General features: G+C 50.7%; 1 protein-coding gene across 9 annotated transcripts in view; it reads right to left on the bottom strand.

The window, feature by feature from the left end:
* The window catches only part of REEP1 (receptor accessory protein 1), a 111,753-nt gene that overhangs the window by 5,861 nt on the left and 80,878 nt on the right, over positions 1-25,014 (bottom strand). For 4 of the 9 annotated variants that reach the window (XM_033431362.2, XM_049695894.1, XM_033431367.2 and 1 more), the window contains 2 exons: positions 10,106-10,283; positions 5,461-5,496 (listed from right to left, as the gene is read on the bottom strand). In XM_033431362.2, the coding sequence (XP_033287253.2) occupies positions 5,461-5,496; positions 10,106-10,283 (214 nt within the window). Of the gene's footprint in view, positions 1-2,553; positions 2,625-5,460; positions 5,497-6,889; positions 7,063-10,105; positions 10,284-25,014 lie in introns of those variants that run through there. The other 5 variants (XM_049695895.1, XM_033431369.2, XM_004271593.3 and 2 more) reach the window with 3 other exon arrangements.

The raw sequence follows: 25,014 nt of genomic DNA, 5'->3' as shown, positions 1-25,014 counted from the left end.
TGTTTTGGTCTGCCGTGACTAATCCCCAGGGAGAGCACCAGAATGGACTCATGTCACTGAGTGCACGGTATTTTTGCAATGTTCAACGCTGAGCATATTCCATGTCATCTGGCCATGCGGTCCTATCTCAGTCGAGACATAAAATACTTCCTGCCCACACCCAGTTTATCTGACACCCAGAGACACATCTTCCTAGGCTTCGTATATTGTTTTTAATGCACAGCCAGGGGGCCCTCAGATCACCTGGTCCGACCACCCCAAGGCCTGCAGATAAAAACCAGAGCTCTTTCTGGGACATCCTGCTACTTCTCCCCAAAACATTTTCAGCCACCAAATGTGTTCTCTCTACCAAAAGGGGAATAACAGCACCCGGTGTGGGCTTAGTAAAACTAACAGCGGAAGCCTAATCTTGAGCCGCTTTCCGGGTCATTGCTGCTATACTCCCAATAGCCGGCAGGGGGCAGCACGAGAGCAGAGCTGCCTTAACCACGGATTTCAAAGCTGAATCGTAGGCTGGGAGCAACCTGCTCAGACAGCACCTGAGTAAGAGCCCGAGATCATTAAACTTCCTTTGCGTTTTTTGCTCCAGTGCATCCCCCAGCCTGTCTCCTCCGGGTTTAGGTTCCCTCTGGTCCCTTCCCCTGGCCAAATCAGCTGCATCCTTAGGACCAAGGAACATGAAGGCTGGCAACTCCAGGGAGCCCTCCCTGAATGCTCCGGTCCTGCCTGCCTCTCTACTCCCAGCGGGGCTTGGGATGTGTACCACATGGCTTGTGCTCCGCACCCTGGTTCTCCCGTCCGTCCGTCTCACTGCCTCAGCCCCACAGAAAGCATCCTGAGCTATGGCTGATCCTCCTGGGCCCCTCGGAGCACCTGACCCCGGGGTTGTACCCACAGTGGCTGCTGGTCCACTAACCGAGGTGGAGACCTGACATCATCTCAGAGGGCTTGGCTCCTGTCCCAAATCAGAACTCGACACCTATCACAAGGACATTCCTTCTGGACACCTGACAGGAGGAAAAAGAGACAGGCCAGCCCAGGCCCGAAAGCTCTCAGGCCAGGCCAGAAACTGCAGAAGCAGCCTGGCCAGCTCCGTCCGCACCAGCACAGAACCCCACATCCTGAGAACGGGTAGGGGACCGGTTTGAGTCTGTGCCTCTGCACACGTGGTTCCCTCTAAATCCGGGGCCAGGGCTTTCTCTGTACCGATCACTCTGGGGTTCAGAGAGCAGCCCAGAGTCACCAAAACATCCTCAGGCATCGAACAACTCCGCCTGCTCATGTGGTCTGGATTCTGAGCCATGAACCCACACGTTACCAAAATAATAAGAGTAATAATAACAACAACAACAACGACTATCTCAGGACTGAAACAAAAATGGCTTCGAGTTTGTTCTCCTCTGCATCCTTGAGCAGGGACTAAAGGGTAGAAAAGAAGTGACCCTCTGGCCCACTAGGAGTGACGGATCAAGGGGAACCCAGATATCCAGGCAAGAGTAGAAAACAATCATTCGACTCAGCAGAGGTGGGGAACAAAGGAGGTTCGTGTGGGCAGCTTGGGGGCTGGAAGTAGCTTCGGATGGAAGCCACAGAGAGAACCTGCTAAAAAGAGAAGAATCCTACTGCTTACTGTGTTCACGGAAGGGTTTTGCCAAGAATGTTGTTTGTAATGTTCTGCCTGACTCTCGGGACCCGTGAGAATAACCACTGTGGACAAGCTGAGCCTCTGAGCCTCCGGCTGGCTACCGTGTTGGGACACTGAATCTCTGAACTGCGTTTCCCTCTTTGCACTGGCTGCCAGGAAGCCCAGCATCTTGGACAGTCTGTGACTTTGTGACATGCACTTACACTTTTCTTCTCACTCTGACTCCATCTTACCTGCCTATTCCCTTTCTCTCAAGCTTCATTTTTCTTAGTTGGTCCAATTTATCATCTGTATTTCCACAACCAGACTTAAATCCTTTGTGGAACAGGGAGGCGTATAAATGAAGATATAAACCCCACAGAACCTGGTCCCACCAAGATGGGCACCAGGACGAAGGTGAGTGGCTGGGCGGAAAATTCGATGGTGGGCCTCAGCACTCCTCTCCCTCTAGATCCAAATAGAATTTGTGACTGAACAGGTTCTCACCCAGAAGGGTACTGCTGCCCACATCTTAATACTCTGACGGCCACTGAAGACAACTTGTATGAGGAACATCTCATGCAAGGTCATGGCCAAAACCACCTCCAAATCTCAAGGAACGGCAGCCAAGGCCTTGAGCCTGCAGAGCTGACCATGGTGCCCGAGGCTGCGCGGCCTCTAGGAAAGGACAGGGGTCGCCCTTACTTTCCACAGCAGGGGAGTGAGTGTGTGGCCTTGACGGACGTTCTGTATTAGCAAACGTGTCTACAGCAGGCTAGGAAGCAGCTGCACCTCTTCTCTCCGTGGAGAGGCCAGGGAGGGAGAAACTCCCAGCCCTCCAAGGCCGAGCTGATCCTTCCGCAGGAGCCCCGGAACCCCCCCCCCCACCATCCCACCAGTGCAGCAAACACCCCGGGTTAGCAAACACTCCCCCGCAGCACACGTTAGTGGGAGCCGTTCACGAAAGTCAGCAAAGGCATCTGGAGGAGAGCACGCCCATCTGGAACACTCACATCAGCGTCCCCGACAGCCACCGAGGAGAAAGAAGAGAATATTCTGTTAGGGAAGGACCTCTGGGGATGAAACTCACACACACGTGTGAGTGTTCGTGCACACACACAGGTATACGCACACGGACACACGCTCACTCTCTGCCCGCGCTCCAAACCTCTGACGGCTCCGGCTGCTGCGGAAAGAAACTGCCGCGGGGCCACCCTCAAGAAGATGCAATTCTCTCTTTCTTTTAATAGAGAGGATAAAAAGATGACTCTGCTTTTTATATGTCCCGTACACTTGATTTTTTTTAAAAAAAAAGGAAAAAAAACCCCACCTCTATGACTAATTTCAAGCAGTAATAGAATTCAGTTTTCAGCTCTATGTAACATTAAGGCAGGTAGAGAGAAAAGAGGGGAGAAAGGGTGGTAGGTATGAGCGGGAGAGAGAGAGAGAATAACAGAAGCACAGAAAAAGAGAGACAGATGTGCAGGAGACAACAGGGAACGATTAACAGATGGGCGGGAATGGAGCAGAATGTTCTCCTGGGGCCCGAGACGCACAGATGGAAATCATTTCAGGGGACCAGGAGGGCCCCTCTGACCAAAGCGTCTGTGACCCCCTGAAATCCTCTCTCCCAGCATCACTGCCCCAGCCCCGGGCGTGAGACCAACCTCCCCCGACACCGTCTGCTGACACTTCACACTCAGCACCCTTCACCCGCAGAAAGCGGGTCAGAGCTGGAAGGGCCCCCAGGGGCATCGAGCTCAAACCACCCCCACCCCCACCCCCACTTTACAGAGGAGGAGACTGAGGCCTGGAGAGCCAAGGGGTTTTCCCACCATCACAGAGGGAAATGGGGTGGACGAATCACTAGCTGGTTCCTCGGGGGAAGAACTCCAGGGCCCTGGGTGTCAAGAGGGCCAAGAAAAGGCAGGGCTGCGGCAAAGGCTCCCAGATCACAGCCCTGAGCAGGGCCACCCCAGCCGGAGGCCTCCACCGAGCCCCACCTGCTGTCCAGTCCCCAAGAAGCCCCCATCCCCGCAGCTCCCAGGAAGACCGAACTCTACTCAGTTCCCACAATCAGCTGTAATTCTATTTAAACGTACTGGAAAGGCAGCCTCTGATTATGAAACCACCAGGGGTCATGGGGAGGGCGAGGGCTTCCCCATGCAGACAGCAGCACAGAACAGGCCCACGAGGCAAGAACGGAGAAGGCAGCTCTCCTCTCCCCGGTCCCCCAGGTGACAAGATCCCGGAAGGAGAGGCGTTCTGAACGGCTCATGGAATTTACAAACGCAAAACTGTAAAGGGTGACTAGATAGAAATAACCATAATTGCCCGGGACGCTGTGGTTGTTTCCCACAAACTAGTACGTCCACCAGGCCCGAGCCTTGGCCGCTGGCGCTGGAAGCAGCTGCGTGCAGCCCCTCCGTTTCTTTTATGCTTGCTGAGCATATATACACTCCTCTGTTCCAGCACGATGCTGGTCTCCGCAGCCCTGCTCAGGACTCCTTGGACCATCTGTTCTCATTAGGTTTATGGCCTCCAAAACCCCCATGTCTTCTACAGACCTTTGAAAACCTTAGCATTGAAAAGTCTTAAAACTGAAGAACTAAAGGGAAAACAGGACCCTTCTCCCGCCACCGATATGGGAGGCGCGAGCCACGTCTCAGTGGCACCGGCAACAAGGGCGCCAGGCGTGCCTCTCTCCTCCCCTCACACCAGCCAGCAGCTGCAGGCCGGGGGCGGCCCCTCTCGCCTTTTGAGCCAAAGGCACCTCCTTGGTGCGGGGGGAGCAAAGGGGGCTGGGTTAGCCCAGCACCATTTCTGGTCCCTCGTGTGTCTAGTTAAGGTCAGGGAAAGCGCGGGAGCAGGTCAGGAGAGAACCACGTGGCTAAGCTATCACCCACACCCAGGGAGGGTGGCAGCAGGGGCCGGCCAGGCTCCCTGAGGTCCCCTGGCTCTAACAGTAATCACCATCACCACCCTTCACAAAGTCCTTCCACAGACATATTCACAACAGCACAGTGAAGTGGGGAAGCGGGGATCTTTCTCTCTATTTGAAGCAAATCAAGGCTTAGGGTGTTAGGTGATTCGCACGTACTTACACAGCTGGTTAAGTGGCAAAGCAGGACCAGGGCTCCCTTGGCTGCACAAGGACCGAAACCCCTGGGGCTCCAGCACTTCAGAGGAGCTGGGTAAGTGCCTATGTCATCATCACCCAGAGCACAAGGAACTATGACCCTGGGATGGTTTTAAAATAACTCCACACATCCTTTGACGCTCCTCCCTTCAAGAGGTGGAGATGAATTCCCCTCCCCTTGAGTGTGGGCTGGACTTAATGACTCACTTCCAGCAAACAGAATAAGGCAGAAGTGGTGGTGTGTGACTTCTGACCAGGTCCTAAAAGGTACTGTGGCTTCCTGCTTGCCCTCTCTCTCCTGCATCACTCACTCTGGGTGAAGCCAGCTGCCATGTCGTGAGGATGCTCAGGCAGCCCCAGAGAGGCCCACGTGGTGAGGACCTGAGGCCTCCAGCCGACAGTCACAAGACAGCCACCTTCAGTCAAGCCTTCAGATGGCTGCAGCCCTGGCCGACATCCTGACCGGAACTCCTGAGAGTCCCTGAGCCAGACCACCCAGTTAAGCCGCTCCCAAATGTCTAGCCTGGCTTCGCTGTAGGGTAATACATGTTTGCTGTTTGGAGGAGGTAACCTCCTGACTCCACCCCCCCAGACCCTGCAGCTGAAAGGGAGCCCCCAGGTCTGACACCAGCTCATGGTTAGAGCCTCGTCCCGAGGCGAGTCCCGCACGCTGCAGAGATGCTGGCTGTCTACTCACCTTTCCAGGTCCTGCAGGTGAAGCAGCAGGTACACACTGTGGGAATGGGGGCACCATCAGTGATAGCCCCCAGTTGACAGGAACCAGCCCCCAGGTAAACCGGGAGGTCCCAGGGAGGTGCGGGGATCCCGGTGTGTTCAATACAGGGGTCCCAGGAATGTGGGTCTCTGTAGAGACACCGAGGTGGCGGAGGGGATCATTCCAGATCCAGCTTCCTCTCGGGTGCTAGAAAATGACCTTGCCTGGCCCACAGAGCTCAGTCCTTGTGTCCTGCAGCCCAAGGGAAGGCAGAGGGTGACGTCAAAGTTTCCTCTGAGAAATAACTCCAACTGTGCCTGCCCAGATGCCCTTCCTCTGTCTGTCTCCCAGTTCAGAATGACCTGCAGGAAACTGACCGCTGAACCCTCAAAGTGCTCAAACAGCTAATTGGCTGCTACCTTACACAGTTCATTGGTCTTGGTGCACATCTGGGCCTTGGTATACAGTAGGTGCTCACTAAATACAGGCTGTCTCCAAGTTCATGGAAGGCAAGGATCATTTTTTCAACTCCCTTGTACCTTTCCTGGGGTTCAGTGCCAGACTTCCAATAAATGGCGTCTGACAAAACGCCTCCCAGTCCATTCTGCAGGGTGGGCGATGCAAACTGCATAGTGTTATTTTACACCAATGGGCCTATATTTTTATTTTACATAAATTGTTATACAATATCTTGTTCCGTTTTGTACTTTTTTCACTAGGCCTCGTGTTTTCAAACTCTACCTATATGTACATTGAAACTGTTGCTTCCAACGCTGCACACAACTCCACGGGGGGGCAGCCACCGCGTCTTGCCCATCCTCTCCCAGCCTGCCCGCAACAGGTGCTACCTGCCAGGGCTTGCAGATAAGCCCTGTGCCTTGTGACTGCTCTCCTCACAAGCCTAAGATGTAGGAGGGATAGGGATTCTTGCGCCTTTTCTCCAGAGGAAACCTGAAGGCAACGGAACTCGTTTTCTGTGCCAAGGTCAAATCCTCTGATAGCAGCCGCCTGGGGTATCATTCTGAGGAAGGTTCTGAGGCTGAATCTAGGCCCAGAGGGAACAAGTGTGGCGACTGCTTGTTGACGTCTGCCTCGCTGTGTTGCATTTACCGTCTCTGCGCAGGCCCGGGGTCACTCAGCCAGGATGGAAGCCCAGACTGGGGGCCGTTTCCCCGACCCGACCACGCCTGGCGTCCGAGGCTGGGTGCTGGGAGGATACACAAAGCTGGGCCTCCTTTGGCTGACTCCCTCCCAGGCACCCGCACCCTCCACTCTGGGGTTACGACAGCCCCAGAGCCTCTGATCTGGGTGCTTCTGCCCCACGCCCAGACCCTGGGCCATCTTTCACTGGCCTTTCTTTCTGAGATGACTTTTATTTTAGGCCCAGAACAGCCAGGGCGAGGGCCAATGGTCCCTGCCCTCCCTGCTAGGTCAGCACCTCCCTTGCCGGCCCCCTGAAGTCACAGGCGCCACGGCCAAGGGCAGGCAGTGAGGAGAGCAGGTCGTGTGGCAGCACAGCAGGCTCTCTGGTTCTCTGCAAAGTCCACCTGCTTGGCCTGCACACCTGCAACCAGAGCGCTGCCCCTGCCCCACGGGGCACAGCAGAGGACGGAGGGCAGCAGGGTCAGAACCAAACAAATCAGCCCAAATCCGCTTCCATCTAGTGACTGTCTGGGAAGATGTTCAAAGCCCAGGGGACGCCTCCCATCGCCTTTTTTTTTTTTTTTTTTCCCCATATTGAAGTATAGTTGACTTACAATATTATATTAGTTTCAGGTGTACAGGTGCGGTAATTCAATATTTTTATAGATCGTACTCCGTATGCAGACACTACAAATCATGATGGCTATATTCCTGTGCTGTGCATTGCACCCTTGTAGCCCATCTATTTGATATCTGGTAGTTTGCAGCTCTTAATCCTCTCCACCCATTTCACGCCTCCCGGCCACCACTCTGCCCTCTGGCAACCACGGTCCGTTCTCAGTATCTCTGAGTGTGTTTCTGGTTTGTACATTCACTTGTTTGTTTCATTTTGTGGATCCCACGTATAAATGAAAACACACAGTGTGTGTCTGTCTCTGTCTGACTTATTTCACTAAGCGTAATACCGTCAGGTCCCTCCATGTTGTCACACATGGCAACATTTCATTCCTTTTTACGGCTGAGTAATACACCCATCGCCTTTTAGATCCTACCAAACCTCTCTCCTTCCTAGTTCTGAAGCTGTCACGAATCATCCGCCAAGGGCAGGTGTAGGCAGGAGGCCTGGCTTCCAGTCCTGTGTGGCCTTGGCACAGCGTGTGACCTCTCTGAGCCTACTTCCTCTGCTTCGTTCACCTCTATAATGACAATATAGGCTCTAAGAGGGAAAGGGACTGTAGGGCCACCGAGGCCCACTTCCTAGCCAAAGCAGGAATCCCTCCCTAGAGCTTTGGTATATGACTATTTGACTTTGGTTTGGGCCCTTGCAACGTCAGGCATCTCACTATCTCACAAGGCAGCCCATTTCTGTCCCGGATACTTTCATATTATAAAGTGCTTTCGTAGGTGAGTTAGATATCAACAAGAAGAACAAAACTGGCAGCAGCTACGACCTCCAGTGCCAGGCATGACCCTAAGCACCTTTACATGGATTATTTTGGTTGAATCCTCACGACAACCCTACAAACGGGGCTTGTCATTCCCTGTGTTTAGGTAAAGAATCTGCGGTGCAGAGAGGATAAACAGCTTGCCCGGGCCACACAGCTGGTAAGTGGCTACCCCCTTGGAACTGGACCCCACTGGTTCTAGCTCTGCCCACTGAGCCTCAGAGAATTGGGGCCCTTTTTCTTCCAATGACAGCTTTCATTTGAGGCTTCGTAGCCGGGAAGCTGACGGAGGGTGGAGGCGATATCTAATTGCATTTCGCATCCCTATTTCTGCGACGGTGCCCAGGAGGTCAGAAGCTGTAGATGCTCAGGGAAACCTGATGGCCAGCAGGTGAGTGGAGAGAAGGCCCTGGGCTAGGAGTCAGGGGGCCACAGGAGAATGCCACCAGCGGGCAACCCTGGTGACAGCTCCCTTCCCTGGGCCTTTGTCTCTTCATTGGCAAAATCAGAGGATTAGACTGAGTGATCCCCAAGGTCCCCTCCTGCCTGGCCTTTTGGGATTCCATGCTAAGCTCCCCTGGCACAGGGACAGGGTTCCCCTACCTGAGGTAGACCTCACCCCCATGGCCAAGCCTGCACCTCCCCAGCCCTGCTAGGGTTAAAATCTCTCCCTTCCAACAGAAAAGCCACATTCTTCAATCCTGGGGCCGGGGGTAGAGAGGCCATTCCTGAGAGGGTTGGAACGTGGCAGACGCTGGGCCGGGCCCTGAGCCGTTCTCCTTTCCCTGGAGGGGAGCATCGGTTGTCATTCCCAGGGCAGTGGTGAGGCTCCCTCTTTCCCATCCATGTCTTAGACCCTCAAGTCAGGTGGGGCCTGGAAGGACCCCAGGCGCAGGACTGAGATGCCCCTGTAGGCTGCACCTCACAGCACACAGTCTAGGTCTAGGTGGCCTGGAGGTCCCTGTTTATACATTTAAGGGCAGGCTAACCACCTGCACATGTCACAGCCAGAGATTCCAATAGTGGCCCAATTTCAGCCCCCAGACTCAATTTCCCAGCAAGGTGGAGGGGCGGAGGTGATGACCCAGAACGATCCCCTGCAGCCCCTTCCCCATCAACCTTCTGCTGGCAGCAGCAGTGCTCAGCTCCCGAAAGCCAAGCCCCGTAATCTTCCCAAGGAACAGTCTGGGAAACCAAGTCCTGGTCCAACTCCGTAGCCCTCTAATCCCTGCCCCTACCTTCCACAAGCCCGAAACCCACTGAGGGATCAGATGTCAGTGGGTCCCAAATGTGGCTGCAACCTCGACAGCATCACACACCAGGGGCTCACCCTAGACCTACTGAATCCCCCGGTGGGGGGGGGCCCAGGACTCTGCACTTTTAAACGAAGTTCCAGGCCAATCGTGGCCCAGGTACCCCTCTACCAGGGGTAGACATCGAGGTAGAGGTGTGGTTTCCGTAAAGCCCTGGCCTCCACAGGAATTAGACCTCAGAGCTAGTGTGGCGTTTGCATGTGGTGGCCGAGGTTATGCATGGGGCATGGTGGCTCAGGGAGGGGAGGAGATGGTAGAGTGAGAGACAGGACAGGGGGAAAAGGGATACCGTGCTGTAAGCCCTGGCTGGGTGGGAGGAGACACTCAGGTGCTCACGACAGGTAAGCCCTCCTGGGAGTGCGGGGTCAGAGAAGAAGAACACAGAGAAAGCTGCCTTGGCCCAGGTCCAGCTGGGCCTGTCACCTCTAGGCTTGGTCCAGGTACTACTGCTCAACCCCCCCAACCCCCCCCCCCCCACATAATCAGATGGAGGAGATGGGGCCCTTTGGTGCAGGTGACCTAACCCTGCCCCTGATCAGAGTCCCCAAGGCCAGCCCTCTGCCCTGGCCCAAGTGATGCTCTGCCCCTTGGCTGGCCTGGCACGGTCTGATGGACGTCTGTATGGGTGGCGAGTCCTTGGGGCAAGGGCCCTAGGGGGGCCTGGGTCTCCCTTCACGAAAGCAAGGCCTACGAGGTGGAAAAGAGGGGAAGGGAAGTGACACCTACCTGAGCTGCCAGCGCTCTCGGAAGCACTCCTGGACATCTTAGGCTGGCCGTGTTTGCCGCTGGCCCGCCCGGGCCCCGGTGGCGGGGGGCCGGAGGGAGCAGGGGCGCCGTCTCCCCTGATGGTGGAGAGATCCTGCATGCTGAAGCTCCGGAGTCTCTCTGATAAGGCACCCTGTCCCTGGACACAACACAGGACGGGGCACACGTCAGAGGCCTGCCCCACAGACCGGGGCAGCTGTGGCGGGCGAACGCAACCGAGGCCAAGAGGGGGGCTCTGACGGTCAGCCAGGTGGAGGCCAGTCCCCTGGAATACTCTGCAGAGGGGCAGCTGCCTGGTGTACTTGCAGGGGACACTGAGGGGATCCAGGCCCAGAATGTTCTAGGGCCTCCTGTGGGCTCAGGAATTGCTCTTCTGGCTCCAGGCCCCTTCCTCTCCTTCAGACGCCCCCCACAATAAGCCCGAGCCTCGGCCAGACTCAGGGCCGAGGAAACGACTGCTGCCTTCGGTTCCTACTCTCCAGGGCTTGTCTGCGGCTTCTCGGGCTTACAGAAATCAAAATCCTTACAGAGCTACATTTTGCTCCGTTCCCAGGACACAAGGATCTGGCTAGAATATCAGAACTTCATAATCTATGTGCTCAGTCCTTACTCTTTTCAAAGGAAATAAAATGCAGACAGTATTTTTTAAATGTATGACAACAGCCATTTCTTTTATCTGTTCACATGACTGTTCATGAGTCACACTGACTGCCACTGTCACCTTTGAGCTCCATAAAATACCCAAAGTGACGAATCAGGAAGGAGAAAGATGATATTAAAAAAAGACACACACGCGACAAAACACTGTTGACCGTAACCATTTCTCATTCTCAAGGAGCCACAGACGCTGTCTCGGGGGAAACTGTTCTTTTGTTTAGGAAAAGCAAGATCAATCCATTATACTTATGAAAGGGAAGGGCCTCGCTGTCTGGATGAGAGAATCTGTCAAAGTGAAAAGATTACAAGGAAGGCACAGGGATGACAGCATTGCTTGAGGTGTGCCTCAGGGGCTGGAGGGGGAGAGCTGTGTTCGGGGGAGAAGGAAACCCGAGGGCGGAGGGGCTGGTAAGGAGACGTGGATTATTGAGAACCGGGCTGGGATTCGGAGCAAGAGGTGACAGGCAAGTAACCACTAGGCAAATTGATAAACTTGGGTATCTTCAGAAACACTCATGGGCATGCAGACTTCCCATAGGTACATGGGATGCATGGATCGGGGGCGGAGGTATTTTATTTGAATAATGAAGGAAAGAGTAGTCCTAGAGGGCTAGAGGACGTGGGGACCATAGGCACCGCAGATAAAACAGAACCAACAAATCAGCACAAAATCAGCAAGAGCAGCTAACAAGGGCTCTGGGCTGGGGGGTGGGATTGACGAAACCAACAAGGGCCATGACAGCATTAGTTAAGAGGCTTTCAGAGATGGCAGAAGGGTTTGGAGATTTTTTTTTTCACTTTACTTAAATAGTAATGAAAATGAGCCAACAAAGCACAGTAATTCACTGAAGTAACTTTAGCAAAAGAGTCAGTTAGCTAAAGGAGCAAACGCAGAATGAGTTCATTAGAGGCAACGGGGGAAGACAAAGGAGCCTGCAGACAGTTTTAGAAAAAATGTCAGAATGAAACAAAGATGCATTAAAATATGAAAATGATAAGTTCTCAGCCTACAAAGATATTTAAAACCATGTCTCCAGGAAACTAACAACAGCAGAAAGAAAACCATTTAAATAATCAAATATATATACAGGACTTCCCTGGTGGCACAGTGGTTAAGAATCCATCTGCCAATGCCGGGGACACGGGTTCGATCCCTGGTCCGGGAAGATCCCACATGTCGCGGAGCAACTAAGCCTGTGTGCCACAACTACTGAGCCCACACACCACAACTACGGAAGCCTGTGTGCCCTAGAGCCCACGTGCCGCAACTACTGAGCTTGCGTGCTGCAACAACTGAAGCCTGTGCACCTACAGCCTGTGCTCCGCAACAAGAGAAGCCGCCGCAATGAGAAGCCCGCGCACCGCAACGAAGAGTAGCCCCCCCTCGCCGCAGCTAGAGAAAGCCCACGTGCAGCAACGAAGACCCAACGCAGCCAAAAATAAAAATAGATTTAAAAATAAATAAATAAATAAAATAAAAAATATATACAACTAGAATTCTAAATCCAGGCAAAGGGGTGTTTGGAGGGCATTATGTGAGAAAGGCAGAAATCTCCCTGGTTGCCTCAGATATAGCTTCGGAACGATGGTGGGCAAGGGGTTTGAGGCTTCACCTTCTAGACATAACAGCTGGGTGGTCTTTGGCAAGAAAATGAGGGGGGAGACCCGCTCCCCAGTATAATCCCCTCCAAATCCATCAGCCAATGACCCATGATTATTCTACTCAGAAACGTTCAAGGTGACATCTAGGAACTTCCCTGGAGGTCCAGTGATTAAGATTCCGTGCTTCCACTACAGGGGGCACGTGTTCAATCCCTGGTCGGGGAGCTAAGATCCCACATGCTGCGGGGGGCAGCCAAAAAAAAAAAAAAAAAGGATCACTTCTGGGAAAAAAACTAGGAGGGGCTTCATGATTCTAAGTCCAAATAAATGGTGGCGGACTAACTCCTTCCCTGGGTCTGCCAGCTCTTACAAAGGCTCAGCAATGTATCTGAGGAAAAGAGGCAGCAGGTATCACACATGTCCACGACCATTTCAGCAAAGCACTCAGTTCCAGTCCCAGAAGCCAGCTGGCCTGCTCCAGTATCATTAGCATCATGAAGACAGGAAGTGGCAAAGGTTAGGAAAGAAAAGGAGATAATAATAGCTCAGTATCGACTGAGTGCTGTCTCAGAAGAAACCACGGCAGCATGGATACAGGCTCTTGAAAACAAATTCGCCCGTACCCATCAAAACAATCTGAGACGGTTCAAATCAATATAGCCCTCTCAGCTGTAAACCTCTCAGCCCTGCTCAGTCTCTACTCCAAACCTCATCTCCATTCACTTTCCACAGACCTTATTCCACCGGCTGATTCAGCTCTGCTCTGAGAACCTTCGTTCTCTTATTCTGGGAACAGCCCAAGAGTGGTTCTCTGGTATACTGCAAAACTGGGTTCCTTATTTTTGGGAAAATAAATGTGGACTCCCTAAATTTGGAAAAGCTTAAAAACATATTCTATAATTCAATGAGCCACATACGAAAAGCTTTGAGAAGTCGTAGTGTTTTGGGTTGTTTGACTCAGCATATCCCAAATGTATTTGACCACAGTGGGACAGACTGTTAGTTGACCATCCAAAAGTCATTCCCAATTCCGTTCTCGAAATGGTGAGAAAAAAAAAACAGATTTCCCAAACTCCCTCCTAGCTATTATGCATGGCCATGTGATGCAGTTCTGGCCAATGGGAGGTAAGGGGAAATCTGCTAAGGGATTTCTGGGAAAGATATTTTCTCTCTCTCACATGCAGAAGGAGAAAGGCCTGACCCTGCTCCCTGCCTTCTGCCTTTGAGTATGGGAACTGCCACCTTGTGACGAGGAGACTTGCAGAGACATCCACCCGGAGCCTTGACATCACTGGCATCACTAAGTCACTGGAATACCGACGGTGCCCATTTACTCCTAGACTTCTCGTGGATAACTATCGTCCATTACAAGACATACATTTTTTCACCTCTGAAAACTGGGGAGGGTCTTACGATTGCTGTTGCCTTGTCTTTGTTGTCACTGCCTACACATGAATGCACTTAGTTGTTATTCCCAAAGGCATGACCAGACAATGGAAACTCCTGACTGTTCACTGTTAACAAACCATTTAAGACCCAACTGGGACTTCCCCGGTGGCACAGTGGTTAAGACTCCACCCTTCCAATGCAGGGGGCTTGGGTTTAATCCCTGGTCAGGGAACTAAGATCCCACATGCCGTGCGGTGCAGCCAAAAGATTTTTTAAAAAAAGACCCACTTGAAGAAGGAATCTGAGTCTTGGTTGCCTAGAACACGTTCTACTGACACCTTCTAGTAAGATGAAGAAAGTGGCAACATCAGAACTGGCAGAATGGGCATCAGCAGCATGGATGAAAATCTCAGAGACGAAAGCTCTGCATCACCAACGCTCTAGAAAGCACAGAGAGTGATGCGGCCTCATCCTAAACGGATACTGAGGAGCGGAGTTGAAAAGTGATTCAGAAGAATCAGATTCTGAAAGTGAAGGTTAGAAAGACTTCAATCAGTTTATGGTGCCTGTATCCTTTATTGCATATACAAAAGTGACACACAGAAAAATCTATGTCCAAAGACTCCAAAAGAGTCTTTTTAATAAGTAGAAGTAGATGGGACTTCCCCGGTGGTCCAGTGGTTAAGAATCTACCTTCCAATGCAGGAGATACAAACTTGATCCCTGGTTGGGGAACTAAGATCCCACATGCCACGGGGCAGCTGAGCCCATGTGCACTCTAGAGCCCAGCCTCATGGGACCAGAAAGGAACACATCCACAGCCTTCCATGAAAACTAATCTCCTACTTGTATTGTCATACTTTGACCTCTTTATTCCCCACAGTATTATAAGCAGGGTCTACCCAGTTTTGTTGTGGCTGCTTGCTTACATGCTGTTTGTTTTAACAGACTGACCTTGCTTTTTTCTGGGTACGTCAACAACATATGGCCCAGTGGCTCTCTCAGCTGGGCTCCTAGAGCCCCAGAAATCCCACAGAAGTATCTTGGGGGCAAGGGAGGGGAATCTATTCCTGATTACTTTAATCTTTTCTTTTTCCTGGCTAAAACTCTTAGAAAATTGGACTTTAAGAAGTAAACTGTGGGGACTTCCCTGGTGGCACAGTGGTTAAGAATCCACCTGCCAATGCAGGGGACACGGGTTCAAGCCCTGGTCTGGGAAGATCCCACATGCTGCAGAGCAACTAAGCCCGTGCACCACAACTACTGAGCCTGCGCTCTAGTGCCTGCGTGCCGCAACTACTGAGCCCACGTGCTGCAACTACTGAAGCCCATGCACTTAGAGCCTGTGCTCCGCACCAAGAGAAGCCACCACAACGAGAAGCCCACGCACCGCAACAAAGAGTAGCCCCTGCTCACCGCAACCAGAGAAAGCCTGTGTGCAGGAACAAAGACCCAGCGCAGCCAAAAATAAATAAATAAAAGTAAATTAAAAAAAGTAAACTGTGTCACTGAATTTTCTATTAATCTGAGATCTTTTTTGTATTTCAATTTTATTGATGTAGTTTTTCATTTGTATTTAATTACTACATTTTTCTAATTTTATAGATGGCTTCAAGATATAAACCTTAGGGACTTATATGTACTTTTATGTACATATTTATATGTATAGGTACTGTAAATTTTTAAAAAATTTTTACAATTAATTTTTATTGGAGTACAGTTGATTTACAATGTTGTGAATCTGAGAACTTTAATTCCTCATCCTTCCCCCAATTTGTAAGGAATAAGAAATCCATGTAGCTAACACACAGCAAATTTTCTATATTTTGATGCTTTTCTTAGTCAGAGGAGGGAGTGTGTTCCTGGGAAAACCCAGACCTTTAAAAAGCTGATATTCTAAGTAAAACAATTTACCACTAATAGAATACCTGCCATTAGGGCCCACAGAACCCCGAGTCAACAGTTACTAAGTTTGGTTGCAAGCCCTCGACGAGGTCCTCTTTTCCAGAGGGACACACAGGGGAAGGGACACCAGTGACAGGGACACAAGTGACAGGAGGGAGCTCCAGCAGAGCACAAAGTTTAGCCCACCTCACCTCACATGGTTTCTACTGCCTTCAACTGATGACAATGAGAATAAAGACAAAAGGCTTTAGTGAGTCAGGCAGTTGATAACAAAGCCACCAGCATAACCACATTTCCCACTGGTGATTCAAATATTTGAAAAAAAGAAAGAGTTAGTACTTCCTTCTAAATTCCCACAGGGTTCCCACCTCGCTAAAACAGTTAACCTCTACAGCTATACATGCTCCACGTCGAGGCCAAGCAGGCTCCTTCTCAACATGCTGCACGAAGGCAAGGGCCTCGTTCGTGACATAGAATTGGATTAACAAACAAAAGAGAGAGAAAGGATTCTTCCCACCGTAGCATCAATCGTCAAATTCAATTCATTCTCCAGGCATGAAACAAACAAACCAAAAAACCAAATAAGTTAATTGCATGTTAGATGCTACCAAATCAACACAACAAGAGGCTCTGGGGGGAGGCTGACAGGGCCTCGGCTCTGGGATTAACGCACATGTACACACACGGCTGTCGGGAGGAGAGACACCTGGCTCCGATCCAGACCATGGGCCAGTGGGCACAGGTGGCTGCTGGCTTCCATCCCCGAAGGGTTCAGTTTGGAGTTAGTCACATCTCTCAGCGGGGTTACCTGCCCTTCTCTGAGGTCCAAAGAGGAGACAAAAGGAAAGAGTCGAACCACCTGATAAAAGGGAAAAGAAAAAAAAAAGCCATGGGCACCAAACCTACAAAATGGGTTGAAGGGAGCCATGCTGCCCTGGCCTCCTACAAGTCACTCATTCACTCACTCACTTCTTCGTTCCTTCCTTCGCAGCCAACGCTGCTGGAGAGTTCCTGAAGCGCTCAGTGAAGCCCCGCAGGGGAAACAAACACAAATAGGAAACAGGACACGGTTGCTACTCCAAGGTTCTCCCAGTCTGGCTGAGGCATCGAGACACAAACGCGTGCAAGACAGCAAATGACAGACGACAAAACATACGACAGAAGCTCAGGGGACGGAGAGAGAGTACTGTTGGCTAGAATACCCGGGGAGGCCTCGTCCAAGAGCTCAGACTTGAGCGAGGCAAGGGCTGTACCATCAGAAAGAGAGGGGAAGGACATTGTGGCCAGACAGTGGTCGGAGCCAAGGTGGGAGAGTGGAAAACCCGGGTGCATTTGGGAAACTGAGATTGAACCAGTCTGAGGAGAAGAGGCTCGGGTGCTGGTGACGAGTGGGAGATCAGTCTGGAAAAACTGTATTTTGCCTGAACCTGGACTTCGATGAGAGCTCCACTGAAGGTTTCTGGGTAGTGAGCAAAGTGAAGACAGTGGGATTTTAGAGTCATGAGAACATTCTGGACACACTGTGTGGCACACATGGAGAACGGCCCCTGGTATCTGCTCTGCCTTCCTTCCTCAGGTTGGAGCTGGGCACATGGATGTCTGCACTAAAGACCGGAAGTGCCCTTCATGGGAGATGAAGCGCAAAAATGAACATTAACTGGTGAGGGAAGGCCGGTTGGGAACACTGGCCAACACCTCAGGCCAGGCTGGATCTGAGGTGCTGACAGCAGCTGCTGAGGAGATGAAGACCTGGATCTGGGAAGCGAGACAGGGCTGTGCAGGACAACGACAGCACACAGATGAGCAGAGTCCCTGTAAAGCAGAGCAGGGCCTGGTCATCTGAGCCAGGCCAGCACCCAGGTGATGGGGTTTGGGGGTCACCGGGAAGGGCTCCACACGCAGCAGCTGTCCAGCCCTCGTGTGTAGAAGGCCACCAGTGAGACCCAGCTGGAAGCTCTGCTTGGTCCAGGCTTCCTCCTTGGAGAGGCCAGGCCCTGAGGGCAGGTTAAAGTTGTGGCAGATCTCTCTTCAAGGAGTAGGAGTCGGGTAGGGGCATCCACAAGACAAGTTTGCTCAGTGAAAAGCGGAGCTACGATTACAACTTCCCACTTTATCACAGTGATACGCTTTGTTTATTTGTTTTGCTTTTCAATATCCTAATTTCTTTTTACTGAGTACAGTTGATGCGCCATGTTATATTAGGACAGTGATAAAGCTTTAAAGAAACTATCTTTAGTCTCTTAAGGTAACTTGCGACCCACCACCTGCATTTCAGTGTGGCCCCAGCCTTGCCTCAAGGCAAAGTGGGAGCCTGCCTTGGGGGCAGCTGCTGGCTGTCTCTCGCATCTGAATGTACCTTCCTGACTCCTAGCGGTGTTCCAGATAAAACGGTCAGAAGCGCAGGCAGACAACCTCAAAAGTACCCTGGGCTGGGACTCGCTCTAGAATTCTCAGGGGCAGACAGGCATCCCTCAGGCTCAGCCATGGGGCCTCAGGGCCTGGGGGTGTGATCCAAGCAGAATGTGGTCAGGAGTTGTCAGTTCAGTGTGTGTGGAGGGGAGGGGGCCATGGGGGTGTCTGGAGTGATGCAGGAACACAGGACTGGGAACTGGAGTATCGCTCTCAGCCCAGCAGCATGACCTTGGGCACTGGGATCTCGGTGTCCTCCCCTGTGAAGTGAGTGGCACCTAAGGCTCCTTCCTGTCCTAACAACCCACAGGTTGACATTCTTCTCTCTCCCTCCCTCTCTCTCTCTCTCTCTCTCTCTCTCTCTCTCTCTCTCTCTCTCGGTGGGGTTTGGGGCAGGGGCTCACGTGTTATATAGACGCTGCCACTCAGACACTGCTCACCTCAAGGCTGAACGAGGAGACGGAAGTCGGGCCCAGAGCAATGAGGGACCTGAAGCCCAGGGTGGGAGAGTGGCTTGCCCAGGGCCACACAGCACAGGCAAGGTGGACAGGGAGGGACAAGGGCACAGGCAATGCCCCAACTGTGCCCAAGCTACCGCACCACAGAGAAAAGACGGGAAGAGATCCGCACAAGCAGGAGACAGCCTCCTCTCCACAAGAGTCTGGACTGTTAACTTCCCAGTGCCAGCATCAGACTTGTTTCTCTTATTGGTTCAACAGTGAGTGAGGATCATGATCAACCTTAGAGAGCAAACTGACACAGGAGAAGTGACCAACAGGTGGCCTCAGCATGAGCTCTGCCTCCTGGGAAATCTCTATGGACATCGACTCATGACTGTTTTGTGGCAAAAACCATTATCATGCCCATTTTGCAGGTGGAGAGGCTGAGGCTCATAGAGGTGCAACAGCAAGTGGGGGAGGTGGGGGTTTTTTTGTTTGTTTTTTTGGCTAGGCCGCGTGGCATGTGGGATCTTAATTCCCCGACCAGGGATCGAACCTGCACCCCCTTCATTGGAAGCACAGAATCTTAACCACTGGACCGCCTGGGAAGTCCTGGAGCTGGGATTTTTTTAACCTGGGTCTGCATATTTCCAAAGCCCATACTTGTTGCTAAGCATTGCTCTCCTGGCTGTGACAGCTAAAAATATGAACAGCCATCCTTCATCCCTTTACCATTTACTGTGCACCTAGTAGGGGTGCAGGTAAGACATGGATATAAATGACTACAAGAGGGCCACTGGGGTGCCATGAAGTGAGAGACCAGTTCCCCCAGGAATCTAAGGAGGCTGCTGTGAACGAGGTGGCTCTTGACCTTGAAGGGTGGACAGGATTTCAAACAGGTGGGAACAGGGGCAGATGAACTAGCATCAGTAGAGGCAGGAAAGAGAAAATTCTAGAAACAGCAGAGTTGCTATTTCTAGAACAGCACTGAAGGTGGTGCTGTAAGTACAGTATACAAGAACCAGAAAGGTCAGGAGAGACTAGACAGGAAGGTTGGGATCAGGGCCAAATGCACAGGCCTCAAACAGGAAGGGAGAGTGGCAGTGACCCCTTGAGTGGCTACTGCAATAGTCCAAGCTAGAAGGGAGGGTGCCTGGAAGAGGGCCTGGAAGGAAGGAAGGAAGGAAGGGGTATCAAATGGGCAGGACTTGAAGAGCCAATCAGAGGAAGGAGGAACTCAAAGATGACTGAAATTTGGAGCTTGGGGTCCAGAGAGGATGGTGATTTTGTCATCATCAGAAATTTGGGACACAAGAGGAACGACACATTTGGAGTTAGAGAGATGCTGACTGAAGGTACCAGGAGACAGGGAGGAGATGTTCAGAGAACCAGAAATGCTGGACTTGAGACCTGGGGAGAGGAGCCTATCTGGGAACCAGGAGCAACAGGTGGTGACAGCTGAAGGTGAGGGAAAGGATGAGTGGCTCTGGGATGGAGAGGAGAGCAAGGCGGGGCCCTGGAGAATTCCCCCCAACACTGAGGGAGTGAGGGCAGGAGACAGGAGTCAGGGGGGAGGAGGTGACCAGGAAGGAAGGTGCATCGACACAGCCAAGTGCTTTCTCAGACCTCCTAGGTTCAACCAGGCTCTTCTCAGAGGTCAGGCAGGCAGGTGGGCTTCTCTCTTTCCGCTGGGACCCTCGATGCCTCCAGCTACATATGATCTCCACAGGCAAACTTGGAACAGAGATTTAGCAAGTAATATCAGACCGGCAACTCTGCCTTCTGCTGACTTGTGAGACTGAGTCTCTTGTTTGTTTCAGTCCATCTCACCATCTATGGAGTGGAGTAAGGTGAGGTAACATTCCAAGTAGAAACATCGGGAGGAAGACAGGGTGTCGAGGAACAGCGGCGAGTGTGGTGGAACCACAGTGGACAAGGCTTCAGGTGCTGCTTCAGGTTTTGGAAATGAGCTCCAGTGCAAGCTGATTTGTCTGGGAGGGAAGTATTCCCTACCCTCTACCTAAATTTTTTCAGCAGGTTGTCCATAACAGTTTATGTAATCTTGGTGTTTAAATGGTTGCCACGGTGAACTCTAAATATTAATTTTATGTTACACAGTCCTTGGCTTCAACAGAAGAAAGAGGGCTAACTTGACATAAGCTAGCGCAGAGGCTGGGAAATGTTCCTCTGAGGGGGTGAAGGGACGAGCATGAAACTTCCTAGAGTCCTCAGCCACTTAGATTCAGCAGACACAAGTGTGCGAAGCCAGACAAGGGAGACACGGGGATCCAAAAGGGACAGCAGTCTTCTCTTCTTCCTTGGAAATACATTCAAAGCATGAGTGGATACAGGGAGGTTTTATAAAAAGAAGATGAACACCTGCCCTCTGATTAATCGTAAACAGGTAGTTTTTGCTTTTGTCTATTGTGGGGGGTTTTTGGCAAGAAAAAAAACAAAGGCAAAGGCAGACAACTCCAGTCTGGTCAGAAGCCCCAAATCACTAGGCTTATGAACTTTCCAGAATGAGCTTCTGGTTCCAAGAATAAAGTTCCATGTCGTTTGAAAACAGTATTTTTATTCAAGCAAGAGGTTTAGATAAAGCAGTGATGGATAAAAAATAAGGATCAGAGGGAGAGGATATTTTTAAAACTATTTATGCTGAACTGTTTAAAGAGTTTGTTTTTAAAGCAAAATTGAGTGGAAATTTTTTTTTTTTTATGAGTGGAAAAACACTATAATTTATCTCTCTGTGATTGTGCCTAGGTGTTCAGATGCTAGGGCTACAACCAAGGCTTGGCTATACCCTGGTGGCCACTGACCATAACTGCAGGCAAAGTACCTGAGCTTTGGCTGGCAAGTCAGCACAGTGGAGGTCACGGTGTGAAAGCAGAGCCGGACCAGGGGAGAAGATGAAGAAACGGAAACATCCACCATGGGCAATGCCGCAGGCTGAGTCTCCATCTGCCCGTTTTCCTCGTGAACCTCATATACAGAGGCCCCAAAGGGCTAAGTGGGTAAGGGAGGGGCCCTTGTCAAAGCAGAGCACTGCAGGCGAGAAGATGGAAATAAGGCAAAGGAGAACCCAAGAGGCTTAACAGAAGGCTTGGGGCAGTGCTGCCCAAAAGAACTTTCTGCGATGGTGAGAACGTTCTATCCCTGTGTCAGCCACCAGCCACGCTGGCTGCTGAGGACTCGAAAGCGGGTGAGTAAAGACTGAGGAATTGAATATTAAAATTTACTTCATTTCAATTAATTTAAACAGCCACACGTGGCAAGTGGCTACCATTTCGGGCAGAGCAGGAGTGGAGGCATCAAAAAGTTTATTCTTCAAACCCATCAACGAGGTTTAATGAGTGCAAAACACCAGACAAGTTAGCAAAGTTTGGTTGTGGGTTTTGGGTTTTTGCTAAGCAAGAAACAAAGGAAAAGAATCCAGAGTCACTCAGGGCCAGAAGCTCACAATCTAACAGGAAATACTAGATTCTAGGGGGGAAAAACCCCACACGCAATCTGGGGAAGAAGCACCCCTAATTCACAGAACGCCAGCTTTACTTAGACCGGCTGTCTTAAACAGGTGACTTTAATAACACTATTGTCAGCACTGGAACTGTTCTAGGGATAGGATCTCCAGGGAAAGTAAAAGGGCATTATTTTTCAAGTTATGAGACAGGTCAAAAGCAAGATTGGTTTACCAGGCCTGAGAAGTGGGCAGGTGGAAGAGGCCTAGGATATGGTTCAAATGGCAAGGGGAATAAGGTGGCCTGGATACCTCACAGTTTGGGGGGATTTTTTTGAAGATTTTTTTTATGTGGACCATTTTTCAAGTCCTTATTGAAGTTATTACAATATTGCTTCTGGTTTTTTTTTTATGTTTTTAATTTTTGGCCACGAGGCATGTGGGATCTTAGTTCCCCGACCAGGGATCGAACCCACACCCCCTGCATTGGAAGGCGTAGTCTTAACCACTTGACCGCCAGGGAAGTCAGTTGTAAAACTACCTGACAGTTTTAAAACTCTTGATCAATTGGTTTTTCTCACTATTGTTTCTCTTCCCTTGAGAATGTGTTTTGCTTAACTAATGAGTCTCTAGAGCATTAATTTTAAAAAGCGAGAGATTTCCAATTCTAGTCTTAAAAAGACGTGGCACTCAATTTTCCCTCTGGGTGGAATTACTGGCTGGGAAACAGCTAATATCTAAGCTCAGAGCCAGTCAAGAGACTAGGGACACTTAGAAAGAAGGTACTACCGAGGTGTATCCCTAGGAAGGAGACAGAGCAGCTTTTGCTGAAAGAAAAAATGCATCACTACTTCCCGGGGACAAGGATTAGACCTTGGGGAAAACTGGGGGGTGGGCTGGGGGTTAATAGGCCTGGGGAGAAATTTCCAACGTGTAATTTTGTTTGTTTGTTTTAGCTTTTCTATTCTAAGATAAAACATTAATAACAACTTATATTTGTACAATGATATGGTTTACAAAGCTTCTTCCCACTTCATGATGATCCAAAAACCCTGCAAACATTCATTTTTTTAGAGAAAGGGCTCAGGGTTCAAAGTTATAAGGAAAAAAAGGATTAACTAAAAGTGGAGGCAGAAGATCTTTCATTCTTCTGGTTAAGTTCTGCAGTTTCCTCCTGGGGAGCCACCAAAGGATGGAAAATAGAGCAGATGAGGAAGGAGTGACCGCCCTCATCCGGTCCCCTGGTCCCAGCCTCCCTTCAATCTGTCTGAGCTCAGAGGGAGGCTCTCAGTCACCTCACCCTCTCTCCTGTAACTGTTTGGCTAAATGCAGCGGATATTTACAGTGAGAACTGATTTGTAGGCTGAGGGTGTTTTCTGGGAGGAGACAGGCAGGGTCCAAGAGATGTAAAATGGAGCCATGAGGAGGGCGACCATAAACCCCGGTTTGCTTGGAACAGACCTAGTGTCTACCTGTTGTCCCAGCATAATAATTACAGCACCGTTTCACGCTCAGATGTGTCCTGTTTGAACAGTATATGGTCACCCTAGCCACTGTGACTGGGCAGAGTGTCTTTTTTTCACAAAATTGCTTTGATTGTTCCCCTGGGGGTAATCGACAAGGTTGTTCTGGACTCAGCTTTCTCATTCTCAAGGTTAATGCTTCTAAGCAGCTAAATCTGCATCCCAGGAATGTTGAAAAAGCTAACTGTTTTAACCCGCATCACCTGTGGTGTATGGTTCTGGATGGGCCCTCAGGCAGGGACCTGTAAAGAGGTGGCTGTTTACTTTATTTACTTATTTTTTAAAATATATTTATTTATTTTGTTTATTTATTTTTGGCTGCGTTGGGTCTTTGTTGCTGCACGCAGGCTTTCTCTCGTTGCGGTGAGCGGGGACTTCTCTTCGTTGCAGTGCAAGGGCTTCTCATCGAGTTGGCTTCTCTTTGTTGGGGAGCAAGGGCTCTAGGCGCAGGAGCTTCAGTAGTTGTGGCACACAGGCTCAGTAGTTGTGGCTTGCTGGCTCTAGAGCGCAGGCTCAGTAGTTGTGGCGCACAGGCTTAGTTGCTCCGTGGCATGTGGGATCTGCCTGGACCAGGGCTCAAACCTGTGTCCCCTGCATTGGCAGGCAGATTCTTAACCACTGAGCCACCAGGGGAGTCCGAGTTGGCTGTTTAAAAATCATCTGGGGAACTTGTTAAAAAGAGAGATTCAAGGGCTCACTGCCTGAGATTCTGATTCAGCACATCTGAGAATCTGTTTAAAAATGAAAAACAAAGCTTCCCAGGTGGTTTGGATACTAAAGCCAGATTTGAACCCAGTGGTGACCTATCATCCTTTGGCCGCGGCCTGGAGTGGTCCATTGTTACTATGGAAACCACTGATCTATCCCTCAGCCAGGTTGAATTTTACTTCTTTTCTTTTCTTTTCTTTTTTAAAGTACACATCTGTTTCAAAAACAGAGGGCATTATTTTGGGGAAAGAAGAGTGTTTTCTCTCTCAAGATATTCAGAGAGGAAAAGCAAAGCCCCCACAAGGCAGAAAATTTTCTTGTCTGAAACCAAATTCAGCAGGAAGCAGGCATCCCTCACTACTTTTTAGCCCAACTAGAAAGAACTAATGAGCAGTTATTTTTCTGAGGCAAGTTTCAGACTATCTAGAGCTTCCTTCAGGTTAGTTGTAAGGTGCCCGGCTGGAGGCCTAGGCTCACGGGCTTCCCCGGTGGTCAGAGGGACTGGCGGTGACTGGCCAAGATTCAGGAGGCTCCAGCTTGAGGCAGACCTGGAAGAGGATGGCCCTACAGAATTACCAGAAGAATATAATTTACACACACGGCTGAGTGGCCTGATGACCGGTACTGAGTCACCCTGATAAATATACCACACTGATGCTCTACAACTGAGCTGAGAAAAGAGCACTAACCTATGTTCCTTCAGGTGCAGAAGCAAAGATGGGGTGGGGAGAGGGCCTGGGAGGCCTCTGTAGCTTTATGTGGCAAAGTTAGCCTGATGAA

Source organism: Orcinus orca, chromosome 13, assembly GCF_937001465.1.
Source record: "Orcinus orca chromosome 13, mOrcOrc1.1, whole genome shotgun sequence".
Classification (NCBI taxonomy): domain Eukaryota; kingdom Metazoa; phylum Chordata; class Mammalia; order Artiodactyla; family Delphinidae; genus Orcinus; species Orcinus orca.
The sequence above is the reverse complement of the archived record's forward strand: the minus strand, read 5'-3'. Positions and strand labels throughout refer to the sequence as shown.